Raw genomic sequence first — 18941 nt, 5'->3', positions numbered from 1 at the left:
TTACTAGTAATAATTTAATTAGAGAGCTCTACAAATTAATTTTTACTAGTCATGTGTCTTCATTGACTTCCATTCATTTTAATTACAAAGCTCTACAACATATTTTTTTTACTAATAACAATTACAAATAGAGAGCTCTCTAAATCAATTTTTACCAGTAAGAACTGAATTAGAGAGCTCTTTAATTCAATTACGGAGCTCTGCAATGAAACATTTTTAATGTGTTTTTTTACTAGTAAAATTGAATTATAGAGCTCTCTAACTGGAATTGTTACAATGTTAATTAATATTGTTACTAGTAAGAACTGAATTAGAGCGCTCTCTAATTGCCATTGTTACTAGTAGGAATTAAATTATAGATCTCTCTAATTCAATCGCTACTAGTAAAAATGCAATTACGACGATATTTTAGGCTGAAACGGCTTGCCATAGTGAACCACAGTTCGCCGGAGAGGATCGCTTCATCCGGGGCAGCAGGGGGCGCAGTGAGCGTCTGGTCCCGCGCGGAAGAGTCTCAGGGCTTCATCGCTCCGCTGGTGCGTGTTCTCTCTGTTTTATCTCTTTATAATGTTCTATATCTTCATGTTTTTCTCACTGTAGGGCTTTAATGCCCGTAAACCAAGCTTTTCTTCTGGTGTCTCGCTGGTTTGTCCTAGACAGTTTCATTCACAGTTTTTAAAGAAACAGCCCAAGTCTGAGGAGATCACGTTTAGTCTCTAACAAATATATGAACTAACTCAATATTAAATCCAGCGACTGAGCGCGAATGTGTCAAACTAAGGAGGCAGCAGTGTGAATGAGACCGGGGCTAGTTGTCACACGGGGTTGAGCTCAAACTAATAAACAAACGCGTGTTTTCTCCAGCAGAGCTGTTGCATTCTGTGTTCAACACTCCTGTGGACACTTGTGTGAACTTTGTCCTCTGTACATTATATTATGATAACATTTGCTGATGTATGTAATTAATCTGTTGGGTTGAGCACAATTAAACACATTTATATACATTTAGTCAAGAGCTAACTATGTGATAAAGGTACATTTGAACTGTGTTCCTATAAAGACATCTCCACAGATGTCTTAAGATAATAATAATTGAAAATACCTCACGTCTTCGCGTTTGAAAGCGTTTCATATAAACAGAGTCTACTTAACAGATCAGATTGTTCCTATATGATGTTTTTAACTTACAGATGTGGACTAGTTAGTAATAACCTTAGTTTGGTCGCAGGTTTAAGTCCTGTGTGGATTTGATTCAACTGGTTTTCATTTGTCTGATAAGTGGCGGGAAGACCGGGGTCACGTGAGATCTCTGAGGGAGGCTGAAGATTTCTTCATCTTCATCTTCATCTTCATCATCATCGTGACGGACACAGAGGAGCTGCTCACTAAAGTCAGGTTTCTGTACTTCACTACTATTGCATGCCGTCTTCTGAGTGTGTTTACAGTTTCTCAATCACGTCCTGTGATGATCCGCGCATGCGCAGTGGCGTTCTTTTCCTGACTAAGTTCAAATCTGTCACTCAATGTTAATGTGTGAATAATAATGTTTTTAGGTATTAAAGAGTTTTTGCATCGTAAAAGTCGTCAAGTGATGAGTTTGTCTTTTTGTAGAATGTTTTGATGACTTTGAATTTATATTTTTCTGGTAAAAAGCCATTTATTTTATTTTTAAATTAACATGTTTGATATTTTCATTATCGCGTCATGATGTTATGTTTTAGTTGTAAATTTTATCCCTGTTGAATCTTTAATATTAGCAATGATATTTTTTCATTTTACTAAATAAAAGTGAGATTTTTTCCTTGGAAAAGTAGCCAAGTAATAAAATTAAGTTTAGCTCTAACATTTTAAATAAGATAATTCAAATTTTTACTATATTTTATTTCAGGTAACGTCTATTTCAAGTAGTGAAAATGCATTTTAAAATTTTTGTTAGAAATTATAATCCTGGGGCCAGTTGTTCAAAAGTAATCTGATCAGATTTTGGCCATCGGATTGGATCAAATCTTGAAAATGGGTTGTTTAAAAAAAAAAAAAAAAAAAAATCTGAATTCAGATTAGACCTTAAAATCCAATTTTGGTTTTGATCTGGATTAAATTCTCAGTTTGTGTTGTTCAAAACATTTTAGTAAGATTGGGATATTTTTAGTAAAAACTGAAGAGTGGATTCCAGGAACAAAAATGTAATACATTTTTTTAAAACTGGTACAAAAATATACAACATTTTAACATGTAATATATTCCCAAACAGCTGTAAATATCAAACAAAAATATTATATTTAATTTAAATTTTTTTAAATCACTGATTGTGAACTACATTGACACCGTCATCAGAGATGGACCAGTCAGAATTAGTAATGCAGTGCAAAACATGAACATTTTTTCAGGGTGATCCAATCCAATTTTGCTTTAAAAAAAAAAAAAAAACGGTCAAAAGTAAGGTTATTTGATCCTGGATTTCCAAATCCAGGGCCCAGTTTTTCAAAAAAAATGTATCTGGATCAAATTGGTCCGGATTTGGAAATCCCATGTTTTCTATCCAGGATTAACTGATCTATTTTACTTTGATGACAGTTTTTTAAAGGAACATTGTGTTGGATCACTGTGATCCAAATACCAAATTTCAGGATGACCAAATCCTGTTTACCAGAGCCTTAAATGGAACCAACAATGTAGCCTACTGATTTAGCAAAGAACAACAGGTAGACAAAACACCAGCGGCCACAAATAGCCATTGTTTGTTTTAATTGTTTTACTTTTAATTTAAATGTCTTAACTACTTACAAGTGCAACCAAGGTGGCATGCAACATAATCCTTGCATGCATTGTTGTTGTTGTTGTTTACCATATCTCATTAGATGTGACAAGCGTCAAATAGGCTTCAAATATGAAGGAATTTATATATCATTAGTAACCATTAAGTTTGTGATCGTTCATATACAAAATATAACTTTTTTATTTTATTTGCTTAAATCACAGCTGAATCCACCCGTCTGATGGGATCAGGATAATCTGTTTTTTTGGATCAAATAGATCCCAATCTGAGTTCAAATTTCTGAATAACCCAAAGGGTAGGTTTGATCTAAATCAAATGTAAGATTGGATTACATGGTCTGATCTTAATTCAAAATCCCTCTTTTACTTTTGAAAAACCCATTTCTAAGATTCGATCCAATCCGTGATCCAAAATCCCTCTGGATTACTTTTGAAAAACTGTGCCCAGATCATTCTGATCCAGATTAAACTTTTTAAACGACTGGCCCCTGGGTGGGAGATGTAGATTACACAGATTACAGTAATGCACCGTATATGTATTCATTAATCCGAATAACGAATCGTGTTCCTTTTTCAGCAGCATCATGGTGAGAACGTACAAAAGGAAGACCAACCGTGCGAGTACGGCTCCTGACACCATGCTGAAGGCCGTCCGGCAGGTTCTGGTGTTCAAGAAAACCATCCGCGGCGCGGCAGAAGAGTTCGGCATCAACTACCGTACTCTGGCCCGCTACTGCACCAAGATCCCCCGCGAGGAGGTGGAGGGAAGCGTGGAGCATCCCAGCTGCGCCGTGGGCTTCATCGGCGCCCGACAGGTGTTCAGCCCGGAGCTGGAGTCCGAACTCGTCGCCTACGTTTTACTGGCGTTTGACGTTTATTACACCCTCCCGCCCAGAGCCATCCGCAAACTGGCCTTCCAGCTAGCCAAGAGCCACCAGCTGCAAACGCCTCCCTCGTGGAGAGAGAACAAACAGGCCAGCGCCGACTGGTTCGCCAGTTTCCTAAAGAGACACCCGCTGCTGTCCGTCAGGACCCCTGAGCCGGCGAGTCCACACTCCTTCAACCGGAGTCAGGTGGAGATGTTTTACAGTAAGATGAAGACTCTGACGGAGCGCCACGGTTTCAGACCTGAGGATATATGGATCATGGATGAGATGGGCATCACTACGGCTCAGCGGCCGGATCGTGTGCTGGCCAGGAAAGGTCTGAAACAAACCAGCGGAGTGACGTCTCCTGACCGCGGACCCCTGGTGAGCGTCGCATGCTCCATCTCAGCCGCCGGTCACGTGATGCCGCCGTATTTCGTGTTCCCGCGAGTGCAGTTCAGGGAGCATTTCCTCACCGGTGCGCCAACGGGAAGCTCTGGCGGAGCTCATCTGAGCGGCTGGATGAGGGAGGAGCAGTTTGTGGACTTCCTGCAGCATTTCACACGACAGACCAAATGCACTCCGGACAGACCCTGCCTTCTGCTGCTGGACGGCCACGCCGCTCACCTGTCCATCGACGGTCTCAACTTCGCCAAAGCCAACGGAGTGGTGTCTCTGTCCTTCCCGCCGCACTGCTCTCAGCACCTGGAGCGCCTGGTTTACGATCCGTTCAGGAAGTGTGTGAACGCGGCTGTGGACAGCTGGATGCTCGGGAGTCCGGGGAGGAGCATCACCATTCATCACGTCCCGGGAATCGTGGCCAATGCGCTGCCTCTATCGGCCACACCGGACAACATCACCGCAGCCTTCAGATCCTGTGGGATTCACCCGCTCAACCCAAATGAACCGGGGTTGGTTACAGACGGTTCGATCGGTTCCACGGCCAATGGGTCAGACTCTAGCGGTGATGCAAATGAACACTCAATAGATCCAGCGACAGCAGGACAAGACTCTGAGCGAACGATTGACTCACAGGAGAACAACGGCTGCCGTCTGGACTGGCTCTCGTGCGGATACTCCACTGCAGAGACCTGCAAATAAAACACAGCAGGAACCGCTTCTGGACACTTCTCCAACAGGAACACACATCGAACACACATCAGTCAACACAATCTCTCTGTCTTTTGTAGTGACGCACTCTTCTCTTTGCTGATAGTTTCTACAGGACGCTTTCAGGTGGACACTAGTGAAGGATTTCTTTGGAAGAGTAGAGTGTTTTTCTTTGGAAAACTTACACTTTACTACATTCCATAAGCATAATGTTGTACTTTTTACTGCAGTACATTTCATTAATAAAAGTTTTTTACCTTTAATACTTAAAGGAGAAGATCACTCCCATAACAAAAAAGTACAGATAATTAACTCACCCCAGTGTCATCCAAGATGTTCATGTCTTTCCTCCTTCAGTCGTAAAGAAAGTATGTTTTTGGAAGAAAACGTTTCAGGATTTCTCTCCATATAGTGGACGTCTATGGTGCCCATGAGTTTGAACTTTCAAAATGCAGCGTCAAAGGTCTCTGAATGATCCTAGCCGAAGAAGAAGGGTCTTATATAGCAAAACGATCGGTTATTTTCTAAAAAAAAAAAAGTACAATTTCTATACTTTTTAACCTCAAATGCTCATCTTGTCTAGCTCTGCCTGAACTCTGTGTATTCCAGTTCAAGACAGTTAGGGTATGTGGAAAAACTCCCATCTCAGTTTCTCCTCCAACTTCAAACTCGTCCTCCATCGCTGCAGAAGAACAGACCCAGTGTTTTACAAAGTGAACGTGCGAAGAAGATTAAACGCCCTTTACAAAAAAAGGTAAAACAGTGATGTAATTTGAAGTTGAACATACCCTAAATGTCATGAACCGAATACACAGAGTTGACAAGATGAGCATTTGAGGTTAAAAAGTATATAAATTGTTTAATTTTTTTTTTTTTTTTAAATGACTGATCGTTTCGCTAGATAAGACTCTTCTTCCTCGGCTGGGATCATTTAGAGTCTTTTGAAGCTGCATTTAAACTGTATTTTGGAAGTTCAAACTCAGGGACACCATAGAAGTCCACTATATGGAGAGAAATCCTGAAATGTTTTACTCAAGAAACATAATTTCTTTACGACTGAAGGAAGAAAGACACGAACATCATGGATAGCAAGGGGGTGAGTGCATTATCTGGACATTTGTGTTCTGAAAGTGAACATTTAAAATCTAGTACCTTCTTGTACTCAAGTAAAACTTTGAATTACTTTGACTTGAGTAGAAGTAAGAAAGTACTACATTTCTAATGTTAGAGTACAGTATTATGCTTTGGAATGTTGTGAAGTAAAAATACAGATTCCTTCATTACTGTCCTCCTCTGCAGTCGTTTCTGGTGTGTTTGTATGTGTGTGTATATATATATATATATATACATACACACAGTTTCTGTTTGCTTATACAATTTCTAGAGTTACCATCAACAGCATCTCAGTGTTTTCGTTACTTTCTCCACTGTTGTTGTTTAATGAATTGTTTTTGTGTAAATAGTGATTAAATGAGACACTTTTTTTTATAAACACATAAACTGTGGAAGGTGTCTTTTTGTGACTCTAGAAAGTGTTTTCTCTGGTCTGTGTTATTAAACCGCAGTTACGGCTGTGACAACATGCCCCGCTGTAGGTCAGCTGTGTGTTTATGTTTCTTGGGCAATAACAGTACAAATGTACAAAGGTGTTTTTAATGTGTCTAAAAAATGTTTAATGTGTGAGGAATATTATACATCTCTGCTGTATAATGTTTTGCTCATATTCCTGTCACAAAAAGTGAATACAAAGAGCTGCAGCTCAATACTTTCATACACTGACTGTTCTGCTCACCAAGCCTGCATTTATTTCATCAAGAATACAGTAAAACAGTGAAATATTGCAATTTAAAACAGCTATTTTCTATGTCAATATCTATTAAAATGTAATTTATTCCTGTGATCAAAGCTGAATTTTCCTCATTACTCCAGTCTTCAGTCACATGATCCTTCAGAAATCATTCTAATATTATTATATTATCAAGCTGTTCATCTTTATATTGTAGATATTAAGTGATTTTCTTTAATAAGAGCTCAGTTCTGTGTAGTTCTGCTGTCATTTTGAGGTCGATCAGTCCATTATAATTGTGTTTGTGTTCAGATGTTGAGCATGAAAGCGCAGGTGGATGTGATCTGCTGTAAATCAGTAGGAACTGATCTGTCCATGCTGGATATTGAGGATTTGATCACAGAAATCTGTCAGCTGAAGAAAGAGGAGACAAACTCAACAGAGAGGTTTGAACAGCTCTTCATTTCATCTTTGTTAATATAGAATTAATGTCTTATTTGAACCATACTAGAGAAGAAACCACTGCTGAGGAGCAACAGAGTGATAAGAAAGAGGATTATGATGATGAAGATCTCATTCCTCCAGGTTTGCTTCCTCCCTTTACGACCTTTTGTTGTTTTGACAAGAGAGACTCTGCAGGATCCGGTTCATATCAACTGTTGGTCTCTGATGCTCTGATCTGGTTTGAGAGAAGAATCTAATTTCTGAAATATTTGGGAACATAATGGCAATCGATTGAGGATGAGGATGAGAATTCTCTAAAATGTGTTTTGAAGAGCTCTCTATATCATATAAAATGTATGAAATTAATAGTAGGTAATTTAAAATTATGAAATCACAATAAATGTGACTTGTACTGTAAATATGACAACAAATATAGTGAAATGGTTAAAATATCTAGATATTTTTTCTGATTAAAAAATTGGAATATTGATTTAAATGTTTTTAAAAGTGGCAAATATTTTAAGGCTGCATGGTTTGGCCAAAATAATGTACACTGCAATTATACTGTCATATATTGTGGCTATGAATAACAAGGAAAGAGTAGTGGTATATAAGTAGTATATTTTAGAGATATTAAATTATGAAGGAAATATATTGCTGTTGTAATAATGAAAATAATTGGTATTGTATTATGAAATAAGAACATTACAAACATATGGTGAATATATATATAATCAGTAAATGAGACATCATTTAAATTTCATTTATTTACCATTATATGTATTCATTGTCATGTTTGCTTAGTTACGACATTGAATATATTTTCTGATCAGGCGCTGAGTGGAATGCACATTAAAGGTCCCTCTAACGGAAAAAAGTTGCGATGCTGCTCTGTGAGTCCGAACTTTTCCGTTAGAACCGAAAAGACGCTGAACGTTAAAAATGCTTATAAAAGATCATATTTGACGGTAAGTTTAGTTATCAGGCTTTATTTAATGTCGTGTCACGTCGCCATATGATGGTATTCTGTGTATTTCTATGATATCGTGACTCTGCTGCTGTTTTCTGACAAAAACAAAAAACTGACGCCCAAGAGATGATCGAAAGTGAAAGTAAATATAACGGGATGATTTTCCTCACGAGCTGACATCAAAACGTGGGAGATTTTCTAATATTTACCGAGATAATTCCACACAAGATGGGTTCCTTGTCATGTTTTGTGACGTACATAAATATTTATTTTATATTTTAGCGTTTTTATTTTTTTCATCCCCCTGAAGTATAACTTAGACCTGTTTATCATCTGTGACTCTGGACCACAAAACCAGTCATAAGAGTCTTTTTTTGTTTACATTGAGATTTATATATCATTTGAAAACTGAATAAATAAGATTTCCATTGATGTGTGGTTTGTTAGGATAGGACAGTATTTGGTTGATACAACTATTTGGAAATCTGCAATCTGAGGGTGCAAAAAAATCTGAATATTGAGAAAATCATCTTTGAAGTTGTTCAAATGAAGTTCTTAGTGATGCATATTATTTATTTTATTATTTAATGAAATATGCACTAATTTGCATACATTTCTAGTACAAAAATCTAAACACTGGATGAAGTCAGTTTCAAATTTTTTTTTTTTTTACTTATTAGAGTCAAAAGGTTTTACAGAGGGAATTTTGGGTATCTCATTTTGTCACTCCATAATTCAGAAAAAAACATACTCGGACAGGCAGGAAACACTATTTATTTTAATTTGGGGGGGGGAATAAAATGTTGTATAAAAAAATGAAAAAGGTATATGAACAAATCCCTCTGTAAAAACCTTCAGGATATAGACAGGAATAAAAATGTAAAGTTTAGTGTGTAAGTGCTACTGAAGTGGAGATTTATGGCTCAGTGTAGGAGAAACAACTCTTGGCCAAATAGATAGAGTGCTATAAAAGAAAGACTTAACAGTGTTTTTTGGATGTTTTCTTTCCACTAGTCTGAAAAAACACTTTATGAAAACCCAGAAAGCCCAAAATGTTTAAGACTCTATAAGGACCAGCAGGAACTTGTTTTACTCATACTCCTGAACAGACAAGACTGACTTTTCTATTGTTTTATATTTAATCTACACATACTTTATTTTTAGATATTTTTATCTGTTCTTCTTTTGATATTTCAGCAGAGCAGATCGAAACCAAAACATCTCTCCAGGAGCCGCCTCTGTCTTCTGTCTGAACAACACGAGTATTACAGCGTCCCTGAATAAACATAATCAACCAGTGAATGATGAACTACAGAGAGTCAAAGACAGACTCAAAACCAGAATGAAGAACAAGTATGAGAGATTATTTGAGGGACTGAAACTCCAGGAGAATGAAACCCTCCTGAACAGCATCTACACACAGCTCTACATCATAGAGGGAGAGAGAGAAGGAGTGAATGAAGAACATGAGGTTTTACAGATGGAGAAAACAGCCAGAACACAACACTCACAAGACACTCCGATCTACTGCAATGACATCTTTACAGCCTCATCTGAACCAGGATATGAGGAGAAAGACCAAATCAAGACTGTTCTCACTAAAGGCATCGCTGGAATCGGAAAAACCGTCTCTGTGCAGAAGTTCATTCTGGACTGGGTCGAGGGAAAAGCCAATCAGGATGTAGATTTCATGTTTGTGCTTCCATTTCGAGAGCTGAACTTGATCCGAGATCATCAGTACAGTCTTCACAGACTTCTGCTGGACTTTCATCCTGAACTTCAAGATCTGGACTCAAAGATTTATGAGGAGTGTAAAGTTGTGTTCATCTTTGATGGTCTGGATGAAAGCAGAATCACACTGATGTTTTCAGATGATCAGAAAGTTTGTGATGTGACTGAGACTTCATCAGTGGGTGTGTTGATGTCAAACCTCATGAAAGGAGAACTGCTTCCCTCTGCTCTCATCTGGATCACCTCCAGACCAGCAGCAGCCAATCAGATCCCCTCCAAATACATCAACCGTCTGACAGAAATTCAGGGATTCAATGAGCCTCAGAAGGAGGAATATTTCAGGAAGAGAATCAGTGACCAGCATCAAGCCAGCAGAATCATCTCACACATCAGAAGAGCAAGAAGCCTCCACATCATGTGCCACATCCCTGTCTTCTGCTGGATCTCATCCACTGTGCTTCAGAAGATCCTGGAAGAAGATCTGAGTGCAGAAATCCCTCAAACTCTGACTGAAATGTACATCCACTTCCTGCTGATTCAGATCAACATGAGGAACCAGAAGTATGAAGAGAGAGATCCAGAGAAACTCCTGCAGTCCAACAGAGAAGTGATTGTGAAACTTGCTGAAGTGGCTTTCAAACAGCTGATGAAGGGCAATGTGATGTTCTATGAGGAGGACCTGATTGAGAGCGGCATAGACGTCACTGATGCCTCAGTGTATTCTGGGATTTGCACTGAGATCTTTAAGGAGGAATCTGTGATTCATCAGAGGAAAGTCTACAGCTTCATTCATCTGAGCTTTCAGGAGTTTCTGGCTGCTTTCTATGTGTTTTATCATTATGTAATGAAAAATACTGACACATTGCAGTTTTTGGATGTAGTTCATAATCTGCATAAGGAAGCAGTAGATAAAGCCCTAGAGAGTGAGGAAGGACAGCTGGATCTGTTTCTGCGGTTTCTGCTGGGCGTCTCACTGGAGTCCAATCAGAGACTCTTACAGGATCTACTGACACACACAGAGAACAGCTCAGAGAGCATCAGGAGAACCACACAGTACATTAAAGAAAAAATCACAGATGGACATGGACTCTCTACTGAAAGATCCATCAATCTGTTCCTCTGTCTGCTGGAAGTGAAAGATCAGACTCTGTCCAGAGAGATTCAGGAGTTTGTGAAATCAGACAAACACTCAGAGGAGAAACTCTCTCCTGCTCAGTGCTCAACAATCGCCTACATGCTTCAGATGTCAGAGGAGCCGCTAAATGAGTTTGAGCTCAAAAAATACAACATATCAGAAGAGGGGAGAAGAAGGCTGATACCAGCTGTGATCAACTGCAGGGAAGCTCTGTAAGCATTAAATAATTTATTTTCATGAATAAGAAGCTATATCTTTGCCAAGCATGAAATTTTATACCTTTTTGTAGCTCAAAATGTAAAAATTAGATGCTGCTGATCTTTCTCAAAAGCCCTTGCTGGATGTAACTGGCACCTTGTAAATACCGGTCTGTTTCCAGTCAGATGTCCGACTGCTGGAAATTGTGTAGCACCCAGCGAATCAGATTCTAATGGACAATTTTCTGATTAGTAGGGAATGGATGTTGGACTGAGACTGATAATATGTTGAGTAGCTTTTTCATTGTCATCTAGGTTCAACTACAATTAAAATTAATGCATTTCATTAAAGAATGAAGCAATATATCCTGATACTTCTTTTAGGACCAGTTACCAACTATCCTGAACACACTTCAATGCCTTTGCACAAAATCCTAACTAACACTTTATAACTGCTTATCATTACCAGCTCAGCTACCTATAAAATTTACTGTGTTGCTCTCTTTTAGTTTCACTGGCTGTAATCTCACCAGTCAGTGCTGTGAAATTGTGTCATCATCTCTACAATCCTCAAACTGTGTCCTGAGAAAGCTGGATCTGAGTAACAATGACCTGCAGAACTCAGGAGTGAATCTCCTGTATGATGGACTGAATAGGCCAAACCGTCAGCTGCAGATACTGAGGTTTGACTTTAAAAAAAATATATTTTCATAATTGGTTTGCATTATTTACAAATCCTATGCTATTATTGTGTAATAAATAAATAAAAAATAGAAGATAATTTTTAATAAATATATAAATAGAATAGAGAGTGCTGGAGTTAGAGGGACAAATAAAGATGAAAGAGATGTGTTTTAGCCGATTCTTGAAGATGGCTAAGGACTCAGCTGCTCAGGTTGAGTTGGGCAGGTCATTCCACCAGGAGGGAACATTTAAGGTAAAAGTCTGTGAAAGTGATTTTTTGCCTCTTTGGGATGGCACAATAATGCGCTGTTTACTAGCAGAAAGCAAGCTTCTAGAGGCACATAAGTCCTAAAAATAGTGAATTTAGGTAAAGGGGTGCAGAGCCAGTGGTGGTTTTGTAGGCAAACATTAATGCCTCGATTTTTTTGCGAGCAGCTATTGGTAGCCAGTACAAAAGCCAGTACAAATTGATAAACAGAGGTGTGAAGTGCGTTCTTTTCGGCTCAATAAAAATTAATCTTGCAGCCACATTCTGCATCAGTTGTAAAGATTTGATAGAACTGGCTGGAAGACCTGCCAAGAGAGCATTGCAATATTCCAACAACCTGAACAGAACAAGAGATTAAACAAGGAGTTGTGAAGCATGTTCCTAAAGAAAGGGTCTGATTTTCCTGGTGTTGAATAAAGCAAATCAGCAGGACCAGGCAGTTTTAGCATTGTGGTCTGGGAAAGTTAGCTGATCATCAATCACTACTGTTTTTAAAGGAGTTATGGTTGATGTGCCTAACTGAATAGTAAAATTGTGATGAAACAATAGGTTTGATGGAGTTCAGTCTTGGCAAGGCTGTTGTTTATGAACTGATGACCTGAAGCTGGTGAGTTTTTTAAGGAGACAAATTAAATGTGCATTGGTAGGGGATACTTCAGGAACTTACATTGTGGTTCTTTTGCACTGTGGTGCACTCTGTGTTTCAGGTGTATTGTTTCTTCCCCTACTTGCAGAAGGGAAATTACACTAAAAAAACAAAAACAAAAAAACTTCACTTATAGATCACACTTGACAATTTATTGAAAAAAATATTTGAATTTTTTTTAGAAAAAGTATTGAAAATTGACTTAATTATTACCAGATTAAAAGTCATTGTTTTGCCCTCCCTCAGTCTTGCTGGATGTAATCTCTCTGCTCAGTGTTGTGAGAGTTTGTCATCAGCTCTTCAATCCTCAAACTGTGTCCTGAGAGAGCTGGATCTGAGTAACAATGACCTGCAGGATTCAGGAGTGAAGCTGCTCTCTGATGGACTGAAGAGTCCAAACTGTCAGCTGCAGATACTGAGGTATTACAAACATAATGTTGATTTGTTTCTGTAGATAATCTGACTGTAAGGAGCTGTATATGATCTGACTGTGTGTGTCTGTAGGTTGTCTGGCTGTATGGTGACAGAGAAAGGCTGTGGTTATTTGTCTTCAGCTCTGAGTTCAAACCCCTCACACCTGAGAGAGCTGGATCTGAGCTACAATCACCCAGGAGAATCAGGAGTACAGCTGCTCAAACACAAACTGGAGGATCCAAACTATAAACTAGAGATACTCAAGTATATATTTAGACTCCTCATTATTTGCTAATTTAATTTTAATCTCTGTGTGTAATTATTTGATTAGACTATGGAATTAAATGATAAAGACAAAATTAACAATTTACACATAGTAATTCATTCAAAGATGACTGAGGTACACATATGGTGTATTTATATTTATTTATAGGTTACATAATTACTGAGTGCAAAACATTTACTGATTGTTATATGTTATGATTGATGTTTTTTTAAGATGTATATAAAAATCACTTTTTAATTAATTGTATTAAATGTACAACGGTATATTTTGTTTGTGTTTCTTTATAGTTTGGACCATGGAGAACCCTTCAGAATCAAACCAGGACTGCGAAAATGTAGGCTCTTTTTCTGACAAACTCTTGCACATTTCATGATAACAAACTAGATTAAAAATGTTTGTTGTCTCTTGTGTTCAGATGCCTGTAATCTCATGCTGGATCTAAACACCATAAATACTCATATCATTCTGTCTGAAGACAAAAGGAAGATGACACACGTTAATGAGCAGCAGTTGTATCCTGATCATCCAGAGAGATTTGAGCACATTCCTCAGGTTCTGTGCAAAGAGATTCTGACTGGACGCTGTTACTGGGAAGCTGAATGGAACAGTTGTGCTTATATATCAGTGTCATATAGAGAAATCAGCAGGAAAGGAGGAAGAGAGTGTAGGTTTGGACGCAATAAAAAGTCCTGGAGTCTGAACTGCACTGATAGTACATTCATTGCCTGGCATAATAATGTGAGCAATGACATACGTGTCCCTTTTCCCTGCTTTAATAGAATAGGAGTGTATGTGGATGTGCCGGCCGGCTCTCTGTCCTTCTACAGTGTCTCTGACACACACACACTCACACACTTACACACATTCAACACCACATTCACTAAACCCCTCTATGCTGGATTCAGAGTTTATGGCTCCTCAGTGTCTCTGTGCCAGGTTAAATAGAGCAAAACCACTAACCGTTAACATTTAAGAAAAACATTTAAATAAGTACTTTTGATAATCAAAGATTCGTTTTTGGGGATATAATATTTGACTACAGGGGGACTTTAGAAGATATGAGCGACAGGTTTAGTTCATCTGTCTGTGAATATTTTGATGTTGATGTAATGTACTTATTTTGTTGTCCTGTTGAAGAAACAGTTGTCCTTTTAATGTGATTGTGGTATTACTAATACATTTTAGGTTGATTTAAGTTTTGGTATTTTTAACTCTATTAATATGACCCACACTTAATAAAGATATTATCGTTATCTCTTAAATATGTTATTAATTTCTTTTTTTTTGGTCCAAAATTGTTCACCCACACAAAAAACGGGTTTAAATCTCCTTTATTTTCTTCTTTTTCTTGTTGAATTTCTCTCTCGTTTTATCCCTGAGGCTTATAAATAACAAAAACAAATGCAATTTTTTGATGCATTATGATTATATGAATATTATGATTATTCAAAGAGATTTAATCCTTTTTTCTGTGTATATAATCTCATTTTATGATGTATGCAAACCCAATATAGTTGTTTATTGTTGTTTGTCATTATGATTGTTCATTGTTTAATATACTACCATCTTTCCCTGAGTTTGTATGTAATTATAAGGTCAGCAGTAATAATAATAAAAAGAATATATCTGCAAGCAGCAATTACAGGGCCAAATGGAAAATGAGGAGCTAAGCGTGGCATGGAACACTAGACCAAATGTAACAATGAGTAAAAGGAAGCCTTTTAAGATGATTTTATTCAACATGACAAATTATTGACCAGCAGGTGGTGCTGTTATCAAATCGATGTGGTGTATTTAGTGTGACACAAAGTTTGGTGTCATTATGTCAAAAGCTTTGCAGAGATAAAGCCTCAGAGTCATTTTGGCATCAAGCCTAATATTTGTGGTGCTGTACAAAATCGGTTTCATCTACCAACATGAAATCCGTAACATTTTGTCAGCACAGTCTTTAGATGATACTTGATTTTAGAGAAAATCAGACCAACGGTCTAGGACAATATAGTGGACAGGAAGTTCGCCCCAACTATGGTATGATTGGTATCTATGATGTCGGCATGACCCAAGGAATATTTTGAGACCACTACATTGAGACTCATTACAATAGACTAATGCAGTCAACCGTTACTAGCATTTTTGGAAATTTCATAACAAATGGTTAATGAATGGTTTATTACTTTTGACCAATAGGTGGCACTGTTACCATGTGGTTTAATCAGTGTGAGGTGATAATGCAACATACAAAATTTGCTTTGCAGAGATACAGCCTCAGATGCGGACTGGCATCTTTTTTCGTTACACTATTAACCATTAAAATCATTAATAAATGTGACCCTGGACCACAAAACCAGTCATAAGGTTAAATTTTACAAAACTGAGATGTATATAGAATATGAAAGCTCAGTAAACAAGTTTTCTATTGATGTATGGTTTGTTAGGATAGGACAATATTTGGCTGAGATACATCTGTTTGAAAATCTGGAATCTGAGGATGCAAAAATATCAAAATCCTGAGAAAATCACCTTTAAAGTTGTCCAAATTAGGTTCTTAACAATGCATATTACTAATCAAAAATTACATTTTGATACATTTACAGTAGGAATTTTACAAAAAATCTTCATGGAACATGATCTTTACTTAATTTCCTAATGATTTTTGGCATAAAAGAAAAATCAATAATTTTGACCCATGCAATGTATTTTGGCTATTGCTACAAACATACCCCAGCGACTTAAGACTGGTTTTGTGGTCCAGGGTCACAAATGGTTTCATTTACTGTTTTTTGGGAGATATTCCATTAGGTTTTTAGTGGTTTTTACAAGCCACTAATAGAAGCTGACCAAATTTCAGTAGAGATTAACACAGGCACCATTACAGTTACATTAAAACCAATACAATTTCTATTTTAACCAGTAAAAACAAATTTTTATTTTTATTTTTCAGAAGGTCTAAAATGGCTGTTTCCAGATATCTGCATTGGAAAGTAAACATTTTAGGAACGTTGCATTTATTGGCACACATATGTCCTACTCATCTTTTTAGGCTCATCATCCATGATTATTCTAGTTGGTCAATTAAAATGTTGTTTATATGCATATCTGCTAATTGTTTATTCACAGATTCGGGATTTCATTGGATTTTACCAATTGTTCTTACATGATTAAACATTTATCTGAAACATCACATATTGTTCTTGTTATTTTTATTCATGCTGGAATATTTATTAACTATTTAAAAAACAATGTGTCTATTTTGAATTTTGTTAAAGGTGCCATAGAATGGAAAACTGAATTTACCTTGGCATAGTTAAATAATAACAGTTCAGTACATGGACATGACATACCATGAGTCTCAAACACCATCGTTTACTCCTTCTTATATAAATCTAGTGTTTGCAAAAGACCACCAAAAAATAGGTCAATTCCAACATAACACCGACTGTTACCAAACTTTCCTGAGATTGTTAATAGTTACGCCTCCAACATTTGCATCGCCCAATCATCATTAACGTCAGTACATCAGTTAAACAAGGCAAGCCACTGAAGGGACATGGTTAGCTTTTTGCTAGCGCTAGCCTATTACATTGCAGTACAAAAGATTTCATTTACCACATAAACGGAGATGACTAGCTGATGATGGTGAATGATGGAGAAATAACTGCGCTGATGATGGTGAATGATTTACAGATCTTGAGTATCACTAAAGCATCAAAACTTGTGTGGTAAGTTCTTGTGTCACAACTTGCTGCAGTATAACTTTACACAGAGCACATGCAATTACTATAGTGAGAGTAAAATGTGGCGGATTCAAACAACAGATTCAACAAACCGCATATTAAAAGCGTGTGATTTTAAAAAAGTGATTTTTATTTTTAGTATTTTTTTCCCAAAAAATACTAAAAATAAAAAATATATCCAAAACTTCTGATTCAGTAAGTTATGATGGTTTTTAGAGCTTTAAGACCACTTTCCACAATATACAATAAAGCAGTGCTAATTTTTTATTCTTAGCTTTATTCCATGAGCAAGCAGAGTACCAACAGTGCCTTCAAGTGATGATGTTTTTTAAAAAAGGGCAAAAAAAGTCAACAAATTAAAATTGGAAAAATGAAAATAAATAGATAAACACCTACATTCACAAAGCAGTTGTGAAAATGGATAAATATGTAATATGCATTAGAAATATTACTAGTGTTGATAGTTTTTGTAAAATTCAGTGAAATAAGCCATTTAGTGTCTTAAGGACATAAAAAAAAGTCTTGCATAATAGGAAATGTCTCAGAATAATTTTGCTTTTGTTCCACAGAAGAAAGAAAATAATACAGGACTGGGGCCTCATTTATAAAGACTTGAGTAGAAACCATCCTTGATTTTATCTAAGAACTTTTCTGATTTGATCGTAAGAGCGATTCAGAGAAAACGAACGTACCACGAAATCCTTGCGTATGCCAGTCATTCGGTTATAAATCACAAATGATCGTGGAATTGTGTGCAGCTGAATGTTCCGCCGTCGAAACGCCCCTGCTTAATTAATTAACATATAAAATGAGCTCATTCCTAAAGCAAAAACTCTGTGACAATGGCAAGTAAAAAGGAGCGCAAGAAATCAAATTATAGTGAGGCTGAACTATCTGCAATACCAGGCATTACCACAAGGAAACGGCCGTACGCCAAGCTGGAATCTGACGTGGAGATAAGTACTTTTCCACGTCAAAGACGGTTTTTATAAATCTGTACTTTGACGTGGATTTTATCGTACGAACACTCTAAGATCAAATCAGTGCGTAAGAAAGTTTTATAAATGAGGCCCCTGGAATGACATAAAAGTAAGTAAATGATTCGCCTACTTGGTTATAAAGTTCTTGATTTTTCATTAACTATCCCTTCATGTAAAATGCAAATACATCCCTTTTAGTTAAATAAAATAAAAGGCTATATGCATCAAAATATACTTAAGATATTTGGTTTTAGAGTGCAAGTCTAACACAGCGATGTACTTAAGGGTGAGAAAATAATTATTACAAAATATTATTCATTATTATAATTGATTTTTTTTTTGTGACAATTTTATTTTAGTTTGAGTTTTTCATTTCATGTAATGTGGCAGATGAACTTCCTCCAGTTTCCCTGAGATCATCGTCACGTCCACCACTGGAGCGATTCTGTTGGACTGTAGTCTCTCCAACTCTGCGTTGAGGAATTGACCGTCTACGATGTGATACTGAAGGGTAACGTCATGATCACAGACTCATCGCATTCTGGACCAGTGATGGCTCTGAAACTTTCAAACTCAAAACTTCTTCAATACAGGCTGACCGGTCAATGTGATCCCACAGATCTGGATCAGATATATGAACACAAGACCGACACTTCAGCAGAGGATGAATATTGAGCCCAGAAGATATGGGGTTTGAGGACCTGAAGAAAGAATGAAAGAGAGATAAGTTTGTCTGACACACACTGGATACAAAACTATTTAATGAACTAATAAACTCCCCAGTTGGCTGGTGACTTAATAAAACAAACTGAAAGAATAAGTATCTGAACATCAGTGATGAGAGGAAGTAAATAATTCACATTAAAACTCAAACAGTCTACTGAAAACAACAGTAACAACTACAGCTAAAAAAGA

General features: G+C 37.1%; 2 protein-coding genes across 2 annotated transcripts; both read left to right on the top strand.

Annotated features, from left to right (window-relative positions):
• Positions 1-389: 389 nt before the first annotated feature.
• Positions 390-6641, top strand: LOC141336293 (uncharacterized). Its single transcript, XM_073841859.1, has 4 exons — positions 390-536; positions 601-645; positions 1280-1395; positions 3353-6641. The coding sequence occupies exons 1-4, from the start codon at positions 390-392 to the stop codon at positions 4740-4742; spliced, it is 1698 nt and encodes a 565-aa protein (XP_073697960.1). The 3' UTR covers positions 4743-6641.
• Positions 6642-9154: 2513 nt separating this feature from the next.
• Positions 9155-14565, top strand: LOC141336177 (protein NLRC3-like). Its single transcript, XM_073841716.1, has 6 exons — positions 9155-11029; positions 11524-11697; positions 12859-13032; positions 13117-13290; positions 13600-13646; positions 13728-14565. Exons 1-6 carry the CDS (start codon positions 9294-9296, stop codon positions 14255-14257), a joined length of 2835 nt encoding a protein of 944 aa, XP_073697817.1. The 5' UTR covers positions 9155-9293; the 3' UTR covers positions 14258-14565.
• The last annotated feature ends 4376 nt before the right edge of the window (positions 14566-18941 follow it).

Source organism: Garra rufa, chromosome 6 (genome assembly GCF_049309525.1).
Source record: "Garra rufa chromosome 6, GarRuf1.0, whole genome shotgun sequence".
NCBI lineage: Eukaryota > Metazoa > Chordata > Actinopteri > Cypriniformes > Cyprinidae > Garra > Garra rufa.
This window is presented reverse-complemented; position numbering and strand designations above follow the sequence as displayed.